Here is an 18,202-nt window from a genome sequence, read left to right as displayed (position 1 = left end):
TTGAATTTCTCTTCTAATTTCTTTTTTATTTTTTCTTTTCTGAATTTCCGTTTAATATGATCAGATAAAATTTGTGAGTTGAATAATTGAATACTTGTTTTCCTTGAATAGTTTTCATCTTTCTTTCTTTTGTAAGATATGACTGAACTATTTCAAAAAAAAAAAACGCTAAATGGAATAGCCCACTATAGCCCGACTATAGCCTTTCAGAGCCTTCAAAAATTTCGAGGCTAAATAAAATAGACCGCTATTTTAAACCATGCATATTTCACACATATACATGTACTACATATTCTTGCTGACATACGACAGGTTTTGGAATTGATTTATGAAATGCTCATTCTTGAGCTAAACAAGAAGTGGCTACCCAACACCTGTATAACACACACGGACACATACACACATATTTACTTGCTAACCCTACATCACACAATACTAATCCAGCTGAATAATGCAACAAGTGAATATAGTGAGTGCTTATGAAGAGAGAGAGAAAAAGTAGACTAGAGATATTTTTCCTGATAAAAAGGGGAGCAAAGCTCCCCAATTTTATTTCAGAAACTGCATGCCAACATAACACCCCAGCAGAGTACACAAACAGTACTGTTGATGTGAAGGAGCTACACTTTAAACAAACTCAGTAGGAGATTCACAGCACATTGGCAGTTTGGCACACCTCCATCAGACTGCAAACTATATGATCGGCAACAGACATCCCTGAATTAAGCCTAATATGTGCCCAGGCAGCCATATTACAGACAGTAAAAGCTTCCTCTAAAGGAAACAGCACTCAATTTACTAGCGGTACTTCTTCTTTGACAAAGTTTCACAACAATTAGATCCATTATGCAGCCAAAAAAATATCTGCATAACAGTCACATGTTTTTTCCCCAGCTAAATCTGCTACATGTGTGTGTTTATTATAACAACTTCATGATATCCAGACAGCCAGATTCAAGTCATCTATTGTAGAAAAAACATTGTTCAAATTACTGACAATACAAACAGTTTGCCAGCTGGGAATCACGGACCAGATTCATTATTCAGGAAAACAACATTAGCATAACAATCCCTGGTTTTTTCTTGGCTAAGTATGTTACACGTGTGTGTTTACTCAAACAACTAGCAATAGCAAGCGTGCTAGCTCCTACATCCAGAATGCTGCATGCAAAAATGTCTGTAGATGCCTGGGCACAGCATAGGATTTGGTGGTGCGGCGGTCCGTAACTTGCAGCTCCCCCTTACGATCGTACTTGAGGCCAAAGAAGCTGACATGGAGCGCGCAGCCGTCTTCCAGCTCCACATCTTCGTGTATCACCCTCTCGACGAGGCAAAACTTGCTGTCGCCCATGTAAGTGAGAGTGGCCCCGAGGTGTCTCTCCGGGGACACCTCCTGGAACAGCTTGCCCTTCACCGTGGTCCATTCCGGCTCCGCCCTGCCGCTGCGCAGGGGGCGTGAGGCGACCTGGCAGGCGCAAACGGAGTAGCCACGGTGGCCGTGGCGGAGCCCGACCCACGCGTCCAGCTCGCGGTCGAAGTAGCCCTGGCCGAGGAAAGGCAGCACCCACCGCCCGTGTGACCTCCACTCCCCGCGGACAGCATGGAAGGAGTAGGTGCACCCGCGGAACCGGTCGTTCGGGTCCTTCATCTTGGTGGAGAAGAAGATGGTGGTTTCGTCCGGGTGCACGGCGTAGGCCGCCATGGACTCTTCGGTGCCGCTGAACGGCGCCGGAGGTGGGGCGTCGATGTCCCAGAACCACCTGTGGGCCTTGTTGCTCGATAGCCCTCCGCAGCGCACCCATGACAGAACCTCGAAGGACACCCGTATGTCGCCGGTCTCATCGCTTTGCCCCGACAACGCATACAGCTTCTGCTGCTGCTTCTCTCCGGCGACGACCGTCAAGCCGTAGAGGTTTCCGGGTAGGCTGGGCCCCGTGGTCATCGCGGCGGTCTCGGTGTCGTAGGCAAGGGTGCAAGCCTGTTCATTGTACGCCTCGCCGTTCGCAACCAAGATCTTGCTCCCCAGACAGGCGATGAACGCGTCCTTGGCCTGGCCTGAATGGGCTAGCCGTGCTGCCGGGGGCTCGGGGAGACGCATGAGCCCGACTCCGATGCCATTGTCCTCAGCCTCGTCGTCGCTGTCGATGGAGAAAAAGTTGCCGGCGTCAAGCTTGTGGATGCTGTACCCGTCCTCCCAGTCATCCAAGACGATGTAGAGGTGCTTGCTCCGCCGCCGGCTCGCCGGCTCCGGCACCTTGCCACAGCTGCAGCGGCACAGGTGGTGATTCTGGTCGGCATGCCGCTGCCGCTTCGACATGAGAGTTCTTTGTCCCGAGTTGCAGAAGCTTGAAATTTGTGTACTACACGAGTGCTGAATTCTGGTGGGCTGCCTCCGTTGGCGCTGGTGGATCTGCCTACAATCAGCAGCCGGCGGTATTGTTATAGAGGTCGAGGGGAATCCGAGTTGGGAAGGAAGCCAAATCGTACGCGGCGGATTAATCCGAGACCAACACGTATACTGCTATACCTTACGAGCAAGGGAAGATCAGCAAGTGCCAAACAACAAACCGAGTGGAATCATCAGGAACCGGCAGGCCGGCGGCCGCCGGCGACGTTGACGCCCGGCGCACGAGGAGGGCCGAGCAGATCGGAGATCACCGTGGGTGCCCTCGCTATCGTAGGATGGGAGGAATCGATTCGTATGGGGAGGCAACGCCGGCCGCCGACCACCAATTGACCGGGTGATACGGGCTTGGGTTCGTCGGCTCACTCTCTCAGTCTGCCCATTGCCTGCACTCGAAAGTCCCGTGTAAGAGTTTGATTCGAATTTGGAAAGTTATAATTATAGTCATATCATACGCAGACATTTCAAACATTGTAAACCAAAAATAGTCCTGCTAAATAAATTACTCGTACCATGAATTGGGCTCCCTCCAGTTAATAAGACATTTATTTTCTTTTATTTAAATCAAGCCAAGTAAAGTTTAACCAAATTTTAGCAAAACCTACCAACAAATACGATATCCTATATAGATATCATATGAAAATGTATTTCACGATTTATCTAATAAAATGCTGATCTTGTACTTTCCATGTTAATATTTATTTTATAAAAAATTGGTCAAAAATTACATGATTTAACTTTTCAAAAATAATACAACTCTTATTCGTCATAACAAAGGTAGTTTAAACTTAGAAACGGAACCTACAGGGCTGGTTCAAAGAACGATTATGGGGCATATGTTGGAAAAAATTGAATGTCATATATAGGTTCCAAGACAACATTTCCAATGATTTGTTTCATCTAAATTCTTGTGTGCAAGTTTTACTTGGGTTTTAAAATAACAATTATGATCAAAAATTGTAACCAGAAAATAAAAGGCTGGGCTAAATAAATTACAAATGACATTCATGAGCCGTACATGTTTCTTAGTGAATCCCTACTAAATCTGGACATGGGGAGCCCAGCAAGTGCTGAATACATAAAATAGTTGATTTTACATCTGTACGAAATGAAATGTCTTTCTTTTCTTCTGTTGTCTACTACCTTTATTTTAAAATAAGTTTTATAGTTTTGTATAGGTATGGATGTACATATACTTTTTTAAACGAGGCAAAATGACTTGCATTTTCACTAATAGAGAAGGAGTTTGATGGAGTTTTATTGTCTAGAACAAGCCCTAGGATTTTCAGATAAAAGTCTACTCTCCCGGCATAACATTACTCAAAAAGAACACTTCGGCTAGGCGCCATGCTATTGCCTCATCTTTGATTCTTATAATAACAATAGTCATGGGAGACGAGTGATGCCGAAAAACTCTCGCATTGCACTCATTCCAAAGTTCTCAAGATACTAGCATGGTGAGAGAGGCCATGGATTTCCTTTATTTTCCTTTGTCGAGAGCCATCTTTGTCCACCAATCATCAATGGTAGTTTTTTCAACCCATAGAGCTATAGGTGGAGAAATGCTTTGGATGCCACACCATGAGAGAATTTCCTTCTAAGTTCTCGAGGTAAATCTACATTTGTATAGAAGACGAGAAGCTGATTCTTGGACTTGGTTGCATAGATAGCAATTCCCACAATTTGTCCATCCCCTAGCTTGAAGGCGGTATGTCGTCCATAACCTATTTTGCATGGCTAACCCTGCAAAAAAATTGCACTTGGTGGGCCCAAACTTTCCACACCGAGGCATTATGCGTTGTGTAGATAAGACATTCGTAGACACATTTTAGTTGTAGATACATCCGTATCTAGATAAATTTAAGACACTTAATTTAGAATGGATGGAGTAACTAATTGCAAACTTTTGTGACTTAGACAACACTAGTGAAGATTGTACACAAGAGGGACTTTAAAAGTCCACCATACACTCAATACCTCATTTGAGATTATCTCGCGGGTCTTGGTCGGCTACATAACCGCCTTGACCAAATTAGGAGATAGAACTGCCTCCTATCATTTGGAGTCGACACCATCATTATTTGGGTGGCTAAGTTCAACTTAGATGGATCTTTATCTTGTAATGATGTGAATTGGTTGTTGAAATGGTTTGTTTGTGATCACATTCACACCACAACCTACATTGGTTTTCTGAAGTGGTGCTTCCTGGTGTTGTGGATCAATACATGCTAGAAGTTCTAGCCTTTCCAAGAGTCTCTAGCGCCCCCAGAAGATCTCTTGATCCATCTATTGAAAGTAGTGTTCAATTGCAAGGAAGTGGTGAATTTTTTCGATAAAGGGCGCTTTATTACTCAAAAGATTTTAAGCATTACACCCAGCCTCTGCATAACCAGGATGCACACAGCCGTTTGATAATCTAGTATGTAGCACAAAATAATGTGAAAAACGAAAGGAAAAAAGCCAACTAGTCCGAATCTCCATTGGCTTCGATCCTGCGGCTATACAGCCACTCATGTTGGGGAATAAACTCCTTGGCCGTATTCTCCAACCGTGAAGAGACATCCATAAAGAGTTCGCGATCCTCCAAACGGTGAAGTGGCCACCATGAACGGAGCAAAATTGTACACCGGTAAATGACCTGCATAATATAAGAATTTTTATCATCAAAAACCTTGTCATTTCTACATAGCCAAAGCGACCATGCAACTGCAAGCGCTCCCACTCTGATAATCGTTTTGTACGTAGAATCCATTCCATTTAGCCAATTGCCAAAAATATTTGCAATACTACGAGGTGGATACAAGGTAGAACCTATCTGAATGATTGACCATATAGACCTAGCAACCCGATAATTGAAGAAAATGTGTTTTATTGTCTCTTCTTTGTGACAGAACACACATTTCATACAACCTTGCCAGTTATGTCTTGCAAGGTTATCTTTAGTAAGAATCACCCCTCGACAAAGATACCATGCAAAAACCTTTGTTTTCAGCGGTATCTTCATCTTTCAGATGTTTTTATTATTTACGACCGGTTGAGTCGGAATGCATAATGCTTTGTACATGGAACTTACGGAGAATACACCATTCTTAGTGAGACTCAACGAAACACATCGGTCCCTGACCCAACTGGATTGAATCCAACCACTCAAGCAGTTCATTCCAAGCAAGTAGTCGGGGACCAATAATATCGCGTCTGAACGTCACAGAGGGAGGAGAAGATTCCATCACCTTCTTCAAGGTATCCCTTTTATGACAAACAATATTGTACAAAGCTGGATACTGTTCGGGAAGAGTGGTTGTTTCCAACCATCTATCTTTCCAAAACCTTATCTCCGCCCAGTTTCTAATAGAGAATGAACCCAACTGGAAAAAAGTGCTTTTTAGTTGCCATAATGCCAGCCCAAAAGTGGGAATCTCATGGTTTCCAAAAAATCTGAGAAATCGCCTTTGAGCCTACTTACTTTTTCCGCAGTAGTTGTTGCCAAACTCCATCCTCCATTAATAACTTGGCCATCCTTTTACCTAGCAAGGCCCTGTTCTTAACCTCAAGATCGTGGATACCAAGTCCGCCTTGATCTTTTGGACGGCAGACAACACTTCATTTAGTCAACCGATATTTTTTCTTCTCACTATCTCCTTGCCAAAAGAATCTTGATCGGAAGTAGTCCAATCGTTTCAAGACTCCTTTGGGTAATTGGAAGAAATAAATCATATACAGTACCATATTCGTAAGTACTGAATTTATGAGGACTAACTTTTCCCCAAGGGATAGTAATTTTCCTTTCCAACTAGTAAGACGTTTCTGAAGTCTTCCTTCAACAATTTTTCATTCAGCCAACGTGAGTCTCCGATAATGGATCGGAATACCAAGATGGCTGATTGGAAAACAAACAATCCCACAGCCGGATAATTCAGCGTACAGGTTGGCATCATCTTTAGCCTCGCTAAAATAAAACAACTCACTTTTATAAAAATTAATCTTAAAACCTGACAACTGCTTGAATGCTGAAAGGATTAGTTTCAGATTTCGTGCCTTTTCCAAATCATGATCCATAAAGAGAATTGTGTCATCGGCATATTGGAGGATAGATAAGCCCCCGTCAACTAAATGAGGAACTACACTTTCAATTTGGCCATCGATCTTAGCACGCTCTATTTATTATAATAGCAAGCATATCCGCCACAATGTTAAAAAGCATTGGGGATAGTAGATCGCCTTGCCTCAACCCTTTTTTTGTTTGGAAGTATTTACCGATGTCATCATTGATCTTAATGGCAACACTTTCTTCAAAAATAAAGTTATTAACTAGAGCGCGCCATTCCTCGGAGAAACCTTTCATCCCGAGGGCTTGTTGAAGAAAATACCATTTAATTTTATCATAGGCTTTTTCAAAGTCGATTTTGAGTATTACCCCATTCAACTTTTTGCGATGCATCTCACGTATTGTCTCATGCAAAGTGACCACCCCATCTAGGATGTTCCTTCCTTGCATGAAAGCGATCTGAGATGGACGCACCACTTGATCTGCCACTGAATTAAGTCTAATAGTCACAACTTTTGTGAAAATTTTAAAGCAAACATTTAGCAGACATATCGATCTGTACTGTTAGATACGTTCTGCATTATTAATCTTTGGTGGAAGGAAGTGGTGAATGCCATCTCCGAAGGATATATTAGGTGGAACGCTGCGGCAACATCCTCAGGGAAATTTGCGATCACTCGTGGACCTTGGCAATTGCGGATTCATCCACACATGTCAAACCTCCAAAACAAAAGATCAAAACCCAGCCAAGTTTGCTACATCGCTCAATCTAGGACCGTCATATTGGACTCCCGGTACCTTTTTTGATGCATATGTTATCCCTAATAGCCATTTTGTTTGAACAATCAAACCTACTCCCTCCGTCCATATTTAAACGCCGAACTGACAGTTTTGTAAAAAAATCCTTAATCTTTTTCCGACCGAACCCTCGGTCCACTCCCGTCCATATTTTGGCAAAAACGAATATGAACTGCGGGTTGGCGTTTAATTATGGACGGAGGGAGTAACAGTTTTTCCTAGAATTAACTAATTGTAAAATGTAAAACCTTGCTGGATATTTTGGCAAATAAAAAAAAGTTCACTAAAATTTCTGTCTTTAGAACCTTTTTGTCTTTTGGCACGGGTTGGGCCCGAGTGAAGCCCACTACTCACCCACTTCGGGTCCACTAAAATTTCTGTTCCCGCTCCCTCTGTTCGTCGGCCGGTCCGTTTCCCCCAAAGTCACCGGAAAAAGGAAACCCAAGGAAAGAACCAAGAAACCCCACCGGCGCCGCCGCCGCCGCCTCCGCCAGCCTCTCCTCCTCCCTCTGCCCCCCTCCCACCGGAACAAGCAACCCCGTCACCCCGAGCGGACGGAGCTCTCCCCCTTCGGCGCGCCCTGCTCCCCCCCCTCCACCGGACTCGGGGACTCCCCTCGCTGGTGAGCAAGCCCTAACTTTTCTTGGATTGCTCCCCTCGGGCAGTTGCGTCAACCCATGCGTTTCCTCCTCGAGTCCGATCTCTAGAATCCGTAGATTGACCTGTCGCTGGTTTTCCCTGGACTAGCGAACTGGTGCTACGAGTTGCGCCATGTTTGGGGGAAGATTCGGTGGTTATTTTTTCCCGGTTCTTGGATTGCTTGTACTGGAGATTGGGGATCTGGTGGAGCGTAGTAAGGAGATCAGGGTCTTCTTCTCCCCAAACTTTGGTTTACATAGGGTCATTCGGTTTGCTGGGCAGCGTGCTGAAAACTGGGGATTTTGTTTGGAAGTACTAGAAATTGAGGCTGTTACAAAAGGGCTGTCAGCAGTGCGCTGCTGATTTCTGCTATTAATTGGTAGTGTCATTCACGCAAGTATTGGGGTTTTAATAGTAACTTTGTGTATTTCTCATCATGTATAGGATGTTACTCATGATCTCCATTTTAGTAGTTAGGTGTGCATTTCCTTTTATGGCTTGTGCAATTTGTGCTCCATTTGGTGTTGTGTATGCTTTTGGTACAATGTTGTGGTGACAAATGAAGTCAATGAATGATGTTGTGTTTGTCACTTTCGAATTGAATAGACCATACTATGTTGACCAGCCAAAGTTATTTACCTACTTCCAGATCTGGCTACTGCTTTTACTTGGTACTCATGGATTTTCTTTTGTTTCTTGAATATGTCCAGTGTATGCAATGGGTAGGAGTTTCAGAGCGGGGCACCAGATGGAACTGGAAGATTCTGTGGCAGATCCTTTCAACAAAAACCAGTCCTTCGGAGGGTTGAAGCTGTATGTGAAAGAGCTCGATGCAAACACACTTCCACCCTTTCTCGCGCGCCTTTGTGACCCCGACAAGCCATGCAGATACACCGAGGAGGAGGTCTTATGTGTGTTTGAGACTGCTGCAGAAGTCCATGGATGCAACATTGTACCACATATCAGCCGGATCGTTTCAACCATCATCAGAATCATGTCATCAGTCACAGGGTCCTTGCATAGTGTTGGTTGCTCCAAGGTGATATGCGCAATATCCCGCTATGGCCTTGATCCCCTGGGAACAGAACAGGAGAAAAGTGGGATCATTAGTTCTCTCTGCAGTCCGCTTTCTGGTTGGTTGATGAGCAGTAATGAGTGTGTCTCTTCTGGTTCTGCTCTCTGCGTCACTGCACTTATCCAGTCCAACAATTGGCAATTTGCATCTCATGAGTTGATTAATGATATCTGCTTAAAAGTCTCAGGGGCACTGGAGGAGGTACACTGCCAGACTATTTCACACTTAGGCTTGGTGGTTGCTCTATTAAAACAGAATTGGTTGACACTTGAGCCTTATGGGCGGTCTTTGATAAGATCAGGCTTAAGTATATTGGATGAGAGTACTAAAGAAAGAAATTCTCAGATGGTCATATCATCCATTCAAATGATACATTCCATCATGAAGAATCTGGATTTGAGCATCATATCTTCTGAGATCAGTAGCATTATCCAAGCTATGGAGCGATTGCAGGATGATTCAGTACCAGAGATCAGCACTCCAGCTTTTCAGGCAGCCGAGACTGCTAAGAAACTCTGCAGGCAGGAAGATTGTGGGTATGGCAGAAGAATTAGTCCATTGGCAAAATATGGTGGAAGACATAGCAGGAAGGGATCATATTCACATTCTGTTATGGATGATGCAGAGATAAGAGACAGTGATTCAAATGAATCTCTTTCTGATGATGTACAATCTGTTCATCGTTTTAGAGACCATGATTCCCAACCTTCATTGGGACAACACTCGGTTGTACCTGGAAGTGCACGGGCAAGGAGGCGACTATGGAGTAATGGATCTGACAAATCACATCAAATTTCTAGCGATGACTTTTCTCACACTATCATACCTGATCATCATGATAGTGCTGGTGTGATAGCACAATCTAATTCTGCTGGTCTGCTTAAGTCACTGAGGAGGTCTTTAGATGTGCCAACAAGAATTGCTGATCCATGCCCTACGTGTTTGACACCCCAAACTACTAATCGTTTCTCTCAGGTACACAACAGAACTTAATTTATTAATCACTTGGTCATCTTCTCACTTGTATGAACAATTATAGAACTTTGGGACTTATCATGTCAAGATTTGGTGTATGAGTTAGCGTTTGTACTTTGTCCTGGAATAGTATATCTTTCAAATGATAGGAACAACAAACCTTTTGACTTTTGGTACAAAAGAAAATAATTTCATGTGCAAAATAGATCATCCCCATATATGTTCATAGATTGCTCATGGAATTTCCTTTGATGCATTGAAGGGCTATCTCTCAGTGGTCCCAGTTTATAAAACAATTTTGGGCTGTAGAGCGAAACTGCAGAAGCTTGACATTTTGTGATGCAAATTAATTTACAGCTTTATCTCTGTCCCTCTCATGGACTCGTAACTTGTTTCAGATATCTAGGCGAGGAAGTTTCTCAGAAGACTATAGGATGCAGTCAACCCCAAGGAAGCAGCTCCAGTTTTACAACTCCTGCAGCAATTCAAAAAGAGATACTCACAGATTACCTGACAGCCCAGCTTTCAGACAGATACGGCGCTGTTCAGGACAGTGTACAGATGGTGAAGTTGCGGAAAGGAATGGCTACTGGGATTCCATTCAGCATGACAAGCAATGTCATGTACAGAATGATGACACCTTGATAGAAGACCTCAAGTTACCGACCAACGGTGAGCGTTCTGATAGTGCAGGCGAATCACCAAGTGCAGAATGTCAAGCTGAGAAAGAGAAGATGACCAGAGGCAAGAAAGGGGGCACCAACTGCTCTCGTGCTCTTCTTCTTCTCTTCATCTGTGCTGTAGCAATGGTCGCGCTCTTGTTAGCTTGGTGGAAGGAGGGTCAGAGGGAGCTGTATGTTGTGCCAACTTAGTGGCATCATCTGTCTGAAAGGCGATTGTTCTGTGATATGTGCATTGGCTTTCTGCAATCGTTGGACGACGGTGTAAATGCCTAGTTAAAGTGGGGTAACTGTTTAGAAGTTGTGGCAGTTTAGTAGAAGTGATAGTGTGATACTGTGCTGGATTGCACATTCTGTAAGAAAATGCTATAACTAATTCAAGAAAAATATTGAATTAGTTGTAGCATATTCTGACAGAGTATATGTAGCTTTTGTGGCAGAGACATGAGTGGCTGTAGTCTATTAGTTTTGATGGCGTTGTTCACATAATGTCATTATCATCTGAAGATAAATATCCTTTCCAGGAGCTTAGATTAGCAAGAACATATGAATGTCTCCCCAACCTAATGTTCATATGCGACTGGTTTTGGATAAATTTTGGTTTAAACTTTCTTTGTTGTTTCAGCAGTTTGTTTGGTTTAAACTTCTTTGTTATGTGGTGGCCATTAGCTATCTGGCATGTTTATTTGTTTGTTGCACCAGTAATATTTCAACTGAAAATATACCACTATCTATTTGTTGCAAATTCGTCAGTAAAACCACCATTTTGTTCTAACCGGTTATTTTTGTTTGCTTTTATTATTCCACAAAATGGTTTTTCCAGAACACTATGCACAACATAGACACACACACTGCACCATCATACTTACCCAGAGACTTGAGACGTTGCACAATAACCCATGCGTTGTTCACCAAATGTCATTATTATCTGAAGATCAATATCTTTTCCAGGAGCTCAGATTAGCAATAACATTGGCTTCCCAAGCTAATGTTCATATGCGATACTACCACCACTATTCACACTGGTATCCTGTGCATTTGCTAGTCCATTGTAAGATGTTATTCTTCAACACCATCATTGGTTTCTGTGATTGATTGTAGATCCAATATCTGACCCAAAAAGCGTGAACTTTTCTGTCAGTTACCACGTAATGGGCCCTGCTTTTTCTATGAAAGAACCACACAAGTCTGAATACATCTCGGGTTACCAGTTCTGCCAAGCAGCGCAAAAAGAGAGAAAAACGAGTGCAAATAGTAGAAAAGCCACCAAAACACACTGAAAACCTGATATATGTCCACACAGTGACTACATTATACAACTCCCTACTGAACCAATGTTCTGCGACACGTGGTCAGATGCAATCTTCTTCAGCTTGTCCACCAAAGACTGTCCACTTCATCGTTACTGGCCCTGAACTTACCCTGTGAAAGCAAATTGATCATATTATAAACATTGTGAAAAGGGGAAGTGCAACTTTACCATTGAAATTACATCGTTTCTAGAAGTCCAATTCAACTAAGACAAAGCCCCAAACACCCCCAGCCCATCAGATTAGCTCTAGCCCCTGTTGCACGAAGTGTAACCTGGATGAAATCAACAAAACCCAGTGGTGCCCTTTCCGAGCCCAACGCATTGTCAGGGACTAGTAGTGCTATGGACTAGTGGGTTATTAGCTGTAAGGGTAGTATCGGTATTCCACCTATGTTGTTATGTTGTAGTTGGTTAGGTCTATATAAGCTTATCCTTGTATCCCCTTGCAATCAACCAAGAAATATGAACCCTAATTTTATCTTTATTTTTCAGCAATTTATCTCTTTTTATCCTCAATTATCCTCAAATTCTTATTCTTGGTGATCCTTTTCCGGTCAGATCCATCGGGATCCTGACAAAGTGGTATCAGAGCGACCGATTCTCAGATCCAAAACATTTCCCCTGTGGCTTCTTCTTCTCCCCAGCTCCGGATTCGCATCCATGGCGGCCCTGCCTTTTACCTCCTCCTTCCCCACCACCACATCAGTGTTTGGAAGCTTCCTTGATCCCGCTTACGCCCCCTACAGCCTACCCTCCGCCGCCCCCTACCACCACCCTTACCCCTCCTCAATCCCCACCCAAATCGACCCAAATTGGTCACTGCTCGCTCGTCCTCCAATCCATGGCAAACCTCACCTCACATCCCCACCCACCTTCCGCTACGGCGGGTTCTCTACCTCCCCATCAGCTTGCTCCTACCCGGCACTAGCACCGTCGCCTCCCTACTCCTTTCCCACGCCAGCGAGCGGTTTTCCCTCCTTCCCCGCTCCAGACTGCGGCTGCTCCACCTCCTCGGCCGTCTGCATGTGGAGATCAACTAGCGCCACCATACCCCTCTTCTGCAGCACGCCTAATGAGGTCGTCCCTGTCCCCACACCAACCTCACACGCCGACCCTTCCGACTCCAAGGCCGCGTGTGTCCACGTCGCGAACGAGGTGCGTACGACCCTGGCCACCTACGGCAACGACCCTGCCTCCCCAACCATCACCAACAGGATGCAGCCGGACTGCGTTTCCGCGGGCCTCAATGACTTCGCGCTGCAGCTCAAGCTCGCTCAGAAGTCGCTCCTCGACATCAGTCAACGATTGGATGAGTACCATGCTCAATCAAAACGTTCTTTTGCATCCCTGAGAAGTGGAATCTCCAAACTGGTGGACATGGTACCCTCGTCCAAGTCAAACACCATGACTAACCGGAAACAATCTGTCGGCTTCACACCATCATCGGCAAGCATAGCAATGGCTGAGTCTACGTCAGTACTCTCTAATATTGGTGCAGCAGAAATCTCCCCAGCTAGCTCTAGTAGCGCTTCTTTTGGTGGATCTTTTGATGTCCCAAAATCAGCCAGTGCCTTGACTGTGCCAACAGCTCCTGCTGCCCTCCAGGTGCTTGACGAAATGCCAGAATGTTATAGTCTTCACAGTCTCAATTGCCACAGTCTGTTCCGAGCAGATGGAACTGAGCACAAGTATTTTACTCTGCCGGCGGATTATCCCTTAGAGCGAGATGTTCCCAAGCCAGTGTTCGCTGTCTTCGATGATGATGAGTTAGATGGCGGCTCCAATGAGTCTGTTCACGTGTTCACTGATACTCCTGAACATCAGATATATGAAGAAGAGAACCAGGAGACTTTTGAGGCTCTCAAGTGTTGCAGCAAGACAACATTCAGTGCTAGGAAGCCCATAGTTGGTACTGTTGGTATATTTAGTTTGGAAAATGATGCAAGGGCGTGCAATTTTTCAGTACTAAAGGCCTCAAATTCAGTTTCCACAAGGTCTAACCAGCTCAGTATTGAGCATTGCAAGAGAGAATCGAGACTGCTATGGGATCCACGAGCTTCAACATTTCTTGTGACCCCTCTGAAGAATGACAGCAGTACCGACATATAGTGCTGGACTAGTATGACATATAGTGGCATCTCCTTATCTGAATATCCATACACCATGATCTTCCTTCATGACCAATGGGACTTTATCCAGGAGATTTACAATCCAAAGTTGCTGCTATCTTCACAGGACTGTGCTAAGGTCCAAGAAATGGATGTTATCTTCATTACATTTCTACCTCCTTGATACGGTAAATGAATTCTGGTGGATAATTGATGATGACGAAAGTTTCTGAAGAAACTTGTCCATTGCTGAGCAATGGTCTTGAGGGGGGAGTAATGTCAGGGACTAGTAGTGCTATGGAGTAGTGGGTTATTAGCTGTAAGGGTAGTATCGGTATTCCACCTATGTTATGTTGTAGTTGGTTAGGTCTATATAAGCTTATCCTTGTATCCCCTTGCAATCAACCAAGAAATATGAACCCTAATTTTATCTTTATTTTTCAGCAATTTATCTCTTTTTATCCTCAATTACCCTCAAATTCTTATTCTTGATGAACCTTTTCCGGTCAGATCCATCGGGATCCTGACACGCATCTTTCATACACCACCAGTTAAAATGAGAAACTGGACACTCAGAAATTGAATGACCCGCCGTCCCCACCTCCCCACATAAAGAGTACCCTACCTCACCCGGCCAGCCCTTGGCTGCTAAATCAGCAGTGACCTGGATGTCACCCACATTTCCATTTTCCTGTACACGGCAGCACTACTAACTTGAGATATTAAAGGCATAACTATACCAGACCTGATCCACCGATGCTTCCAGTAAGTATCCTACCAATGCTTCCACCAATCTATGAAGACAATGAATCAAGAATTTATATCAGTTTTTTTAACTGAAAGAAGGGGTCAGAGGAAAGGGCATAATAAGACTAATTAGGCCAGGATTGAGCAGACCGATGTACCTTTGTGAATTGCATGACAGTAATGATAGTGAACTTCCTTTTCCTCTTCTGTCCTAAGCCTGACATCGCACTCGGGGACATCACATTTCATGGTCCTTGTTTCATGCTTGGTCTGGCAATGCAAAATCATCTGCAAAGTGGAAAGCATATATGATGATAGGATTGATATGCTTACAGCTGCACTCGAAATACAATATGACAAGTCCATAACTCACATTTCCCTTGAAAAAGTCATTCTTATAATATTTGTGTGCCTCAAAGACACACAAATGACAAATATCCTTTTTGACTGAACATGTTGATCTGAGATAACAATAATCAGCATAGACGTCCACCGTCTCCCGTGGAACTATCCGTTTTCCCATTATCTACATAAAAACAAATTAAATAAATTGCCCCAGCAGTAGTTCAATGCAGATATAGCATATTACCTGAAGGGGGCTGACCGCCTCCTCCGTTTTCTTCTTGGTAAACTTTTGATATTTGTTACTGTAGAGAACAGATTGTGGTATTGTGATTGCAGACTTCCCTTTATCACCTTTACCTAATATGATAACACAAGATTAATTAATGAACGATAATAGTATCTCAGGCTTCCGTGTATCCAACCATGGATACACGGAAGCCTCGGGTGCATCGATATGTTGCCTAAACGGTCTCATGGTTTTAGCCCTTTTTTGCTAGTTCAAATTTTTGTACTAAACAGTTAGCAAGGATTACGAGTCGCCGAGTCGAGCCGAGTCGTTGGGGTACCGACTCATAGACTAGTTGAGACTATTCATAGACTAGCCGACATGTAACAAAACAGCCAGTATATACTATATGGTACAGAACACATGTAACAAGAATACAAAATAGCTAGTAATTTTAAAGCATGGTTTGAGCTGCAGCATCAGCTGAGCAAACCACTTGAGATATCTGTACGTTGTAGCTGGTAGCTCAGACCTCAAGATCTGAGCCTTGTATTAGGCAAAATTTGAGTCGAACGACTCAGGAAGGAGGACTAGTCGAGACTAGTCCAGAAATAGTCGGTCAACTCAGGAAACTAGTCGAAATGACCAACCTAGTCTGACATTGGAAAAGCGACTTGTAGATCCATGACACGAAGTCGGGATTGAATAGTTACTTTTTATTCGAGATTGGCACAAACTCATACCTTTCTCAGCATTCTCTTCCAGGACATTTATAGGTTGCTTCTTTGAGGAGGTACCTGACATTAGACAGAAAAAAAACGACATTCAGTATGTGCGTAGCGTGTGGTGAACCAGATTCAATAGTTTTTCTTTTTTGAGAAGGGCAGAAACTCATACTTTTCTCAGCAATATTCTTGTTCTCAGCATTCTCTCCCAGGACCTTTATAGGTTGCTTCTTTGAGGAGGTACCTGACATTAGACAGAAAAAAAAACGACATTCAGTATGTGCGTAGCGTGTGGTGAACCAGATTCAATAGTTTTTCTTTTTTGAGAAGGGCAGAAACTCATACTTTTCTCAGCAATATTCTTGTTCTCAGGCGTTTTTCCAAGGACCTTGATAGGTTGCTTCTTTGAGGAGGTACCTGACACGGAAACAGATTAGTGCATACTCAGAGTGTGCATGCAAATGATGTAACGACACAATACATTTTTGCTCCCTCGGAACTGGCTCTCCATGTTTCAGCTTCAGGTTGAGATCTTCCGACAGGCTTTTGTTCAAGTCATCAACAAGACCCTTTACTAGGCACTTGAGTTCAGGATCTTCGGGTCTAAGGCAGAGAGCCTGTTGAAGCTTCTCAATCTCCTCAGCATCAACGACTTTCTCCTCACTTTTCTCCAACAGATCGATGAGCTTTTCAAGGACAACTTGTGTTCTCTCAGTTCGCCCAGACCCAGAGGCAGAATCTGGCGGGATGACCTGCGAAACAGGATCATCTGGCCTCGTAATCGTGAGTCCGCGGAGGCACTCTACTGATGCATCTAGATATCGCTCCATTGCAAACAGGACTTCAGCTCTAAACAAGGATATCACTATAGATGACGGGAACGTGTCAACAATCTGAGCAACCTCCCGAAGCACCTGTTTATACTGTTGCACCTTTGGTATCGTACTTGAAGATGTACCAATGAAGGATCGCATGAGATATGGCAGAAGCAGATTCGCACGTGCAGAGAAGGGGTACTTTGCAGCAAGATCGCGTGCTTCATTCCTTGCCTTGACCCCAGGAGTGCCTTGGCGGAGGTTGTACAGCAGATCGCGGCAAGCTGTGTACACCCTGGTGTCCGAAAGATGGAGGAAACAGTTAAACTCATCCTGCGCCATGGCGATCGCGGACAGCTTCTTCTCTTCGTCTGTCATTACATCGGTGGAATGCATCCAGGGATTGTTTCTATCAGGAACCTCGGGGTTGCGGATGTGAACGGCAGCGCTAAACTCCTTGTACGCCTCTGCGGTGTGGTCAGACATACCAAGTACTCTGGCACAGTTCGCCCGCGTGTAAGGGCATCTGGGGGCGAGCTGGGAAGCCCTCCGGTACCAGGCGACGCACCCCTCTTGACAGGCCGCCATGTGGGATATGGCGACTTCCCTCTCATCAGCTCTGGCGCGTTCCTCCGCGATCCTCGCGGGATCGGGATCAGCATCGGCATGCTGCCCAGATCGGGCCCTGACGGAATCCTGCTGCTCGAGTTGGTACCGTACCTTGGATGTGGCGGACTCCATCAGATAGCCCACCAAGTTGCAGGGGGCCGCGGACTTGGGGTGCTGGTCCACAAGCTTCAGCGCGAGGCCGCTCGCCCCGGCCGTGTTCCCCTCCTCGTTCAGGCGCAGGACCTCCTCGCAGCTACGGCGGAGCGACTCTTCTGCCGATGCCGATGCCGCGGCCACAGCAGCACGACGCTCTCGTCGGATTCCTCCCATCTTCTCCGAACTCTGGTGGCGATGTGGATCGGAAGGTGGGATTTCTCTAGGGTTTAGTGGAGGTTTTTGGAGGAGGGGAAGAGGGGAACGCGGGGAGCAGGTGGGAGAAATGCCGGGCGCCGCGCAGTTGGGGAAGAAGGGTGCGTGTCCCGTCCGCAAGGTGGCTTTTGATTTTGGAAAATGAATCCTCAATTTGTATGCTCCGGACGACCAAAATCCCAAATGTTCGACGCCAAGCCGAAATTTGAGTAAATTACAGAGATCTACCACAAATTAAGGCGAATCGGTGCCTGTTTTGGTAATTTTAACATGTCCGTACCTACATTGGGGCGGAGAGAAGCACATCGCGTAAAACCGTCCCAGAAAGCG

General features: G+C 44.7%; 2 protein-coding genes across 3 annotated transcripts; one reads left to right on the top strand and one right to left on the bottom strand.

Annotated features, from left to right (window-relative positions):
- The first annotated feature begins 7,662 nt into the window (after positions 1–7,662).
- On the top strand, positions 7,663–11,159 carry LOC127298502 (uncharacterized). Its single transcript, XM_051328351.2, has 3 exons — positions 7,663–7,869; positions 8,597–9,936; positions 10,335–11,159. The coding sequence occupies exons 2-3, from the start codon at positions 8,605–8,607 to the stop codon at positions 10,806–10,808; spliced, it is 1,806 nt and encodes a 601-aa protein (XP_051184311.1). The 5' UTR covers positions 7,663–7,869; positions 8,597–8,604; the 3' UTR covers positions 10,809–11,159.
- Positions 11,160–11,741: 582 nt separating this feature from the next.
- Positions 11,742–17,995, bottom strand: LOC127298503 (uncharacterized). 2 transcript variants are annotated; one of them, XM_051328352.2, is made up of 9 exons: positions 16,561–17,995; positions 16,425–16,496; positions 16,252–16,323; positions 16,098–16,151; positions 15,373–15,485; positions 15,157–15,309; positions 14,942–15,071; positions 14,782–14,830; positions 11,742–12,038 (listed from the first exon to the last, which is right to left on the bottom strand). In XM_051328352.2, exons 1-8 carry the CDS (start codon positions 17,831–17,833, stop codon positions 14,811–14,813), a joined length of 1,887 nt encoding a protein of 628 aa, XP_051184312.1. In that variant the 5' UTR covers positions 17,834–17,995; the 3' UTR covers positions 11,742–12,038; positions 14,782–14,810. The 2 variants fall into 2 exon arrangements, with proteins under 2 accessions (XP_051184312.1, XP_051184313.1); XM_051328353.2 differs by lacking the exon at positions 16,252–16,323.
- Between the last annotated feature and the right edge of the window lie 207 nt (positions 17,996–18,202).

This window comes from Lolium perenne, chromosome 5 (assembly GCF_019359855.2).
Source record: "Lolium perenne isolate Kyuss_39 chromosome 5, Kyuss_2.0, whole genome shotgun sequence".
In the NCBI taxonomy this organism is placed as follows: domain Eukaryota; kingdom Viridiplantae; phylum Streptophyta; class Magnoliopsida; order Poales; family Poaceae; genus Lolium; species Lolium perenne.
The sequence above is the reverse complement of the archived record's forward strand: the minus strand, read 5'-3'. Positions and strand labels throughout refer to the sequence as shown.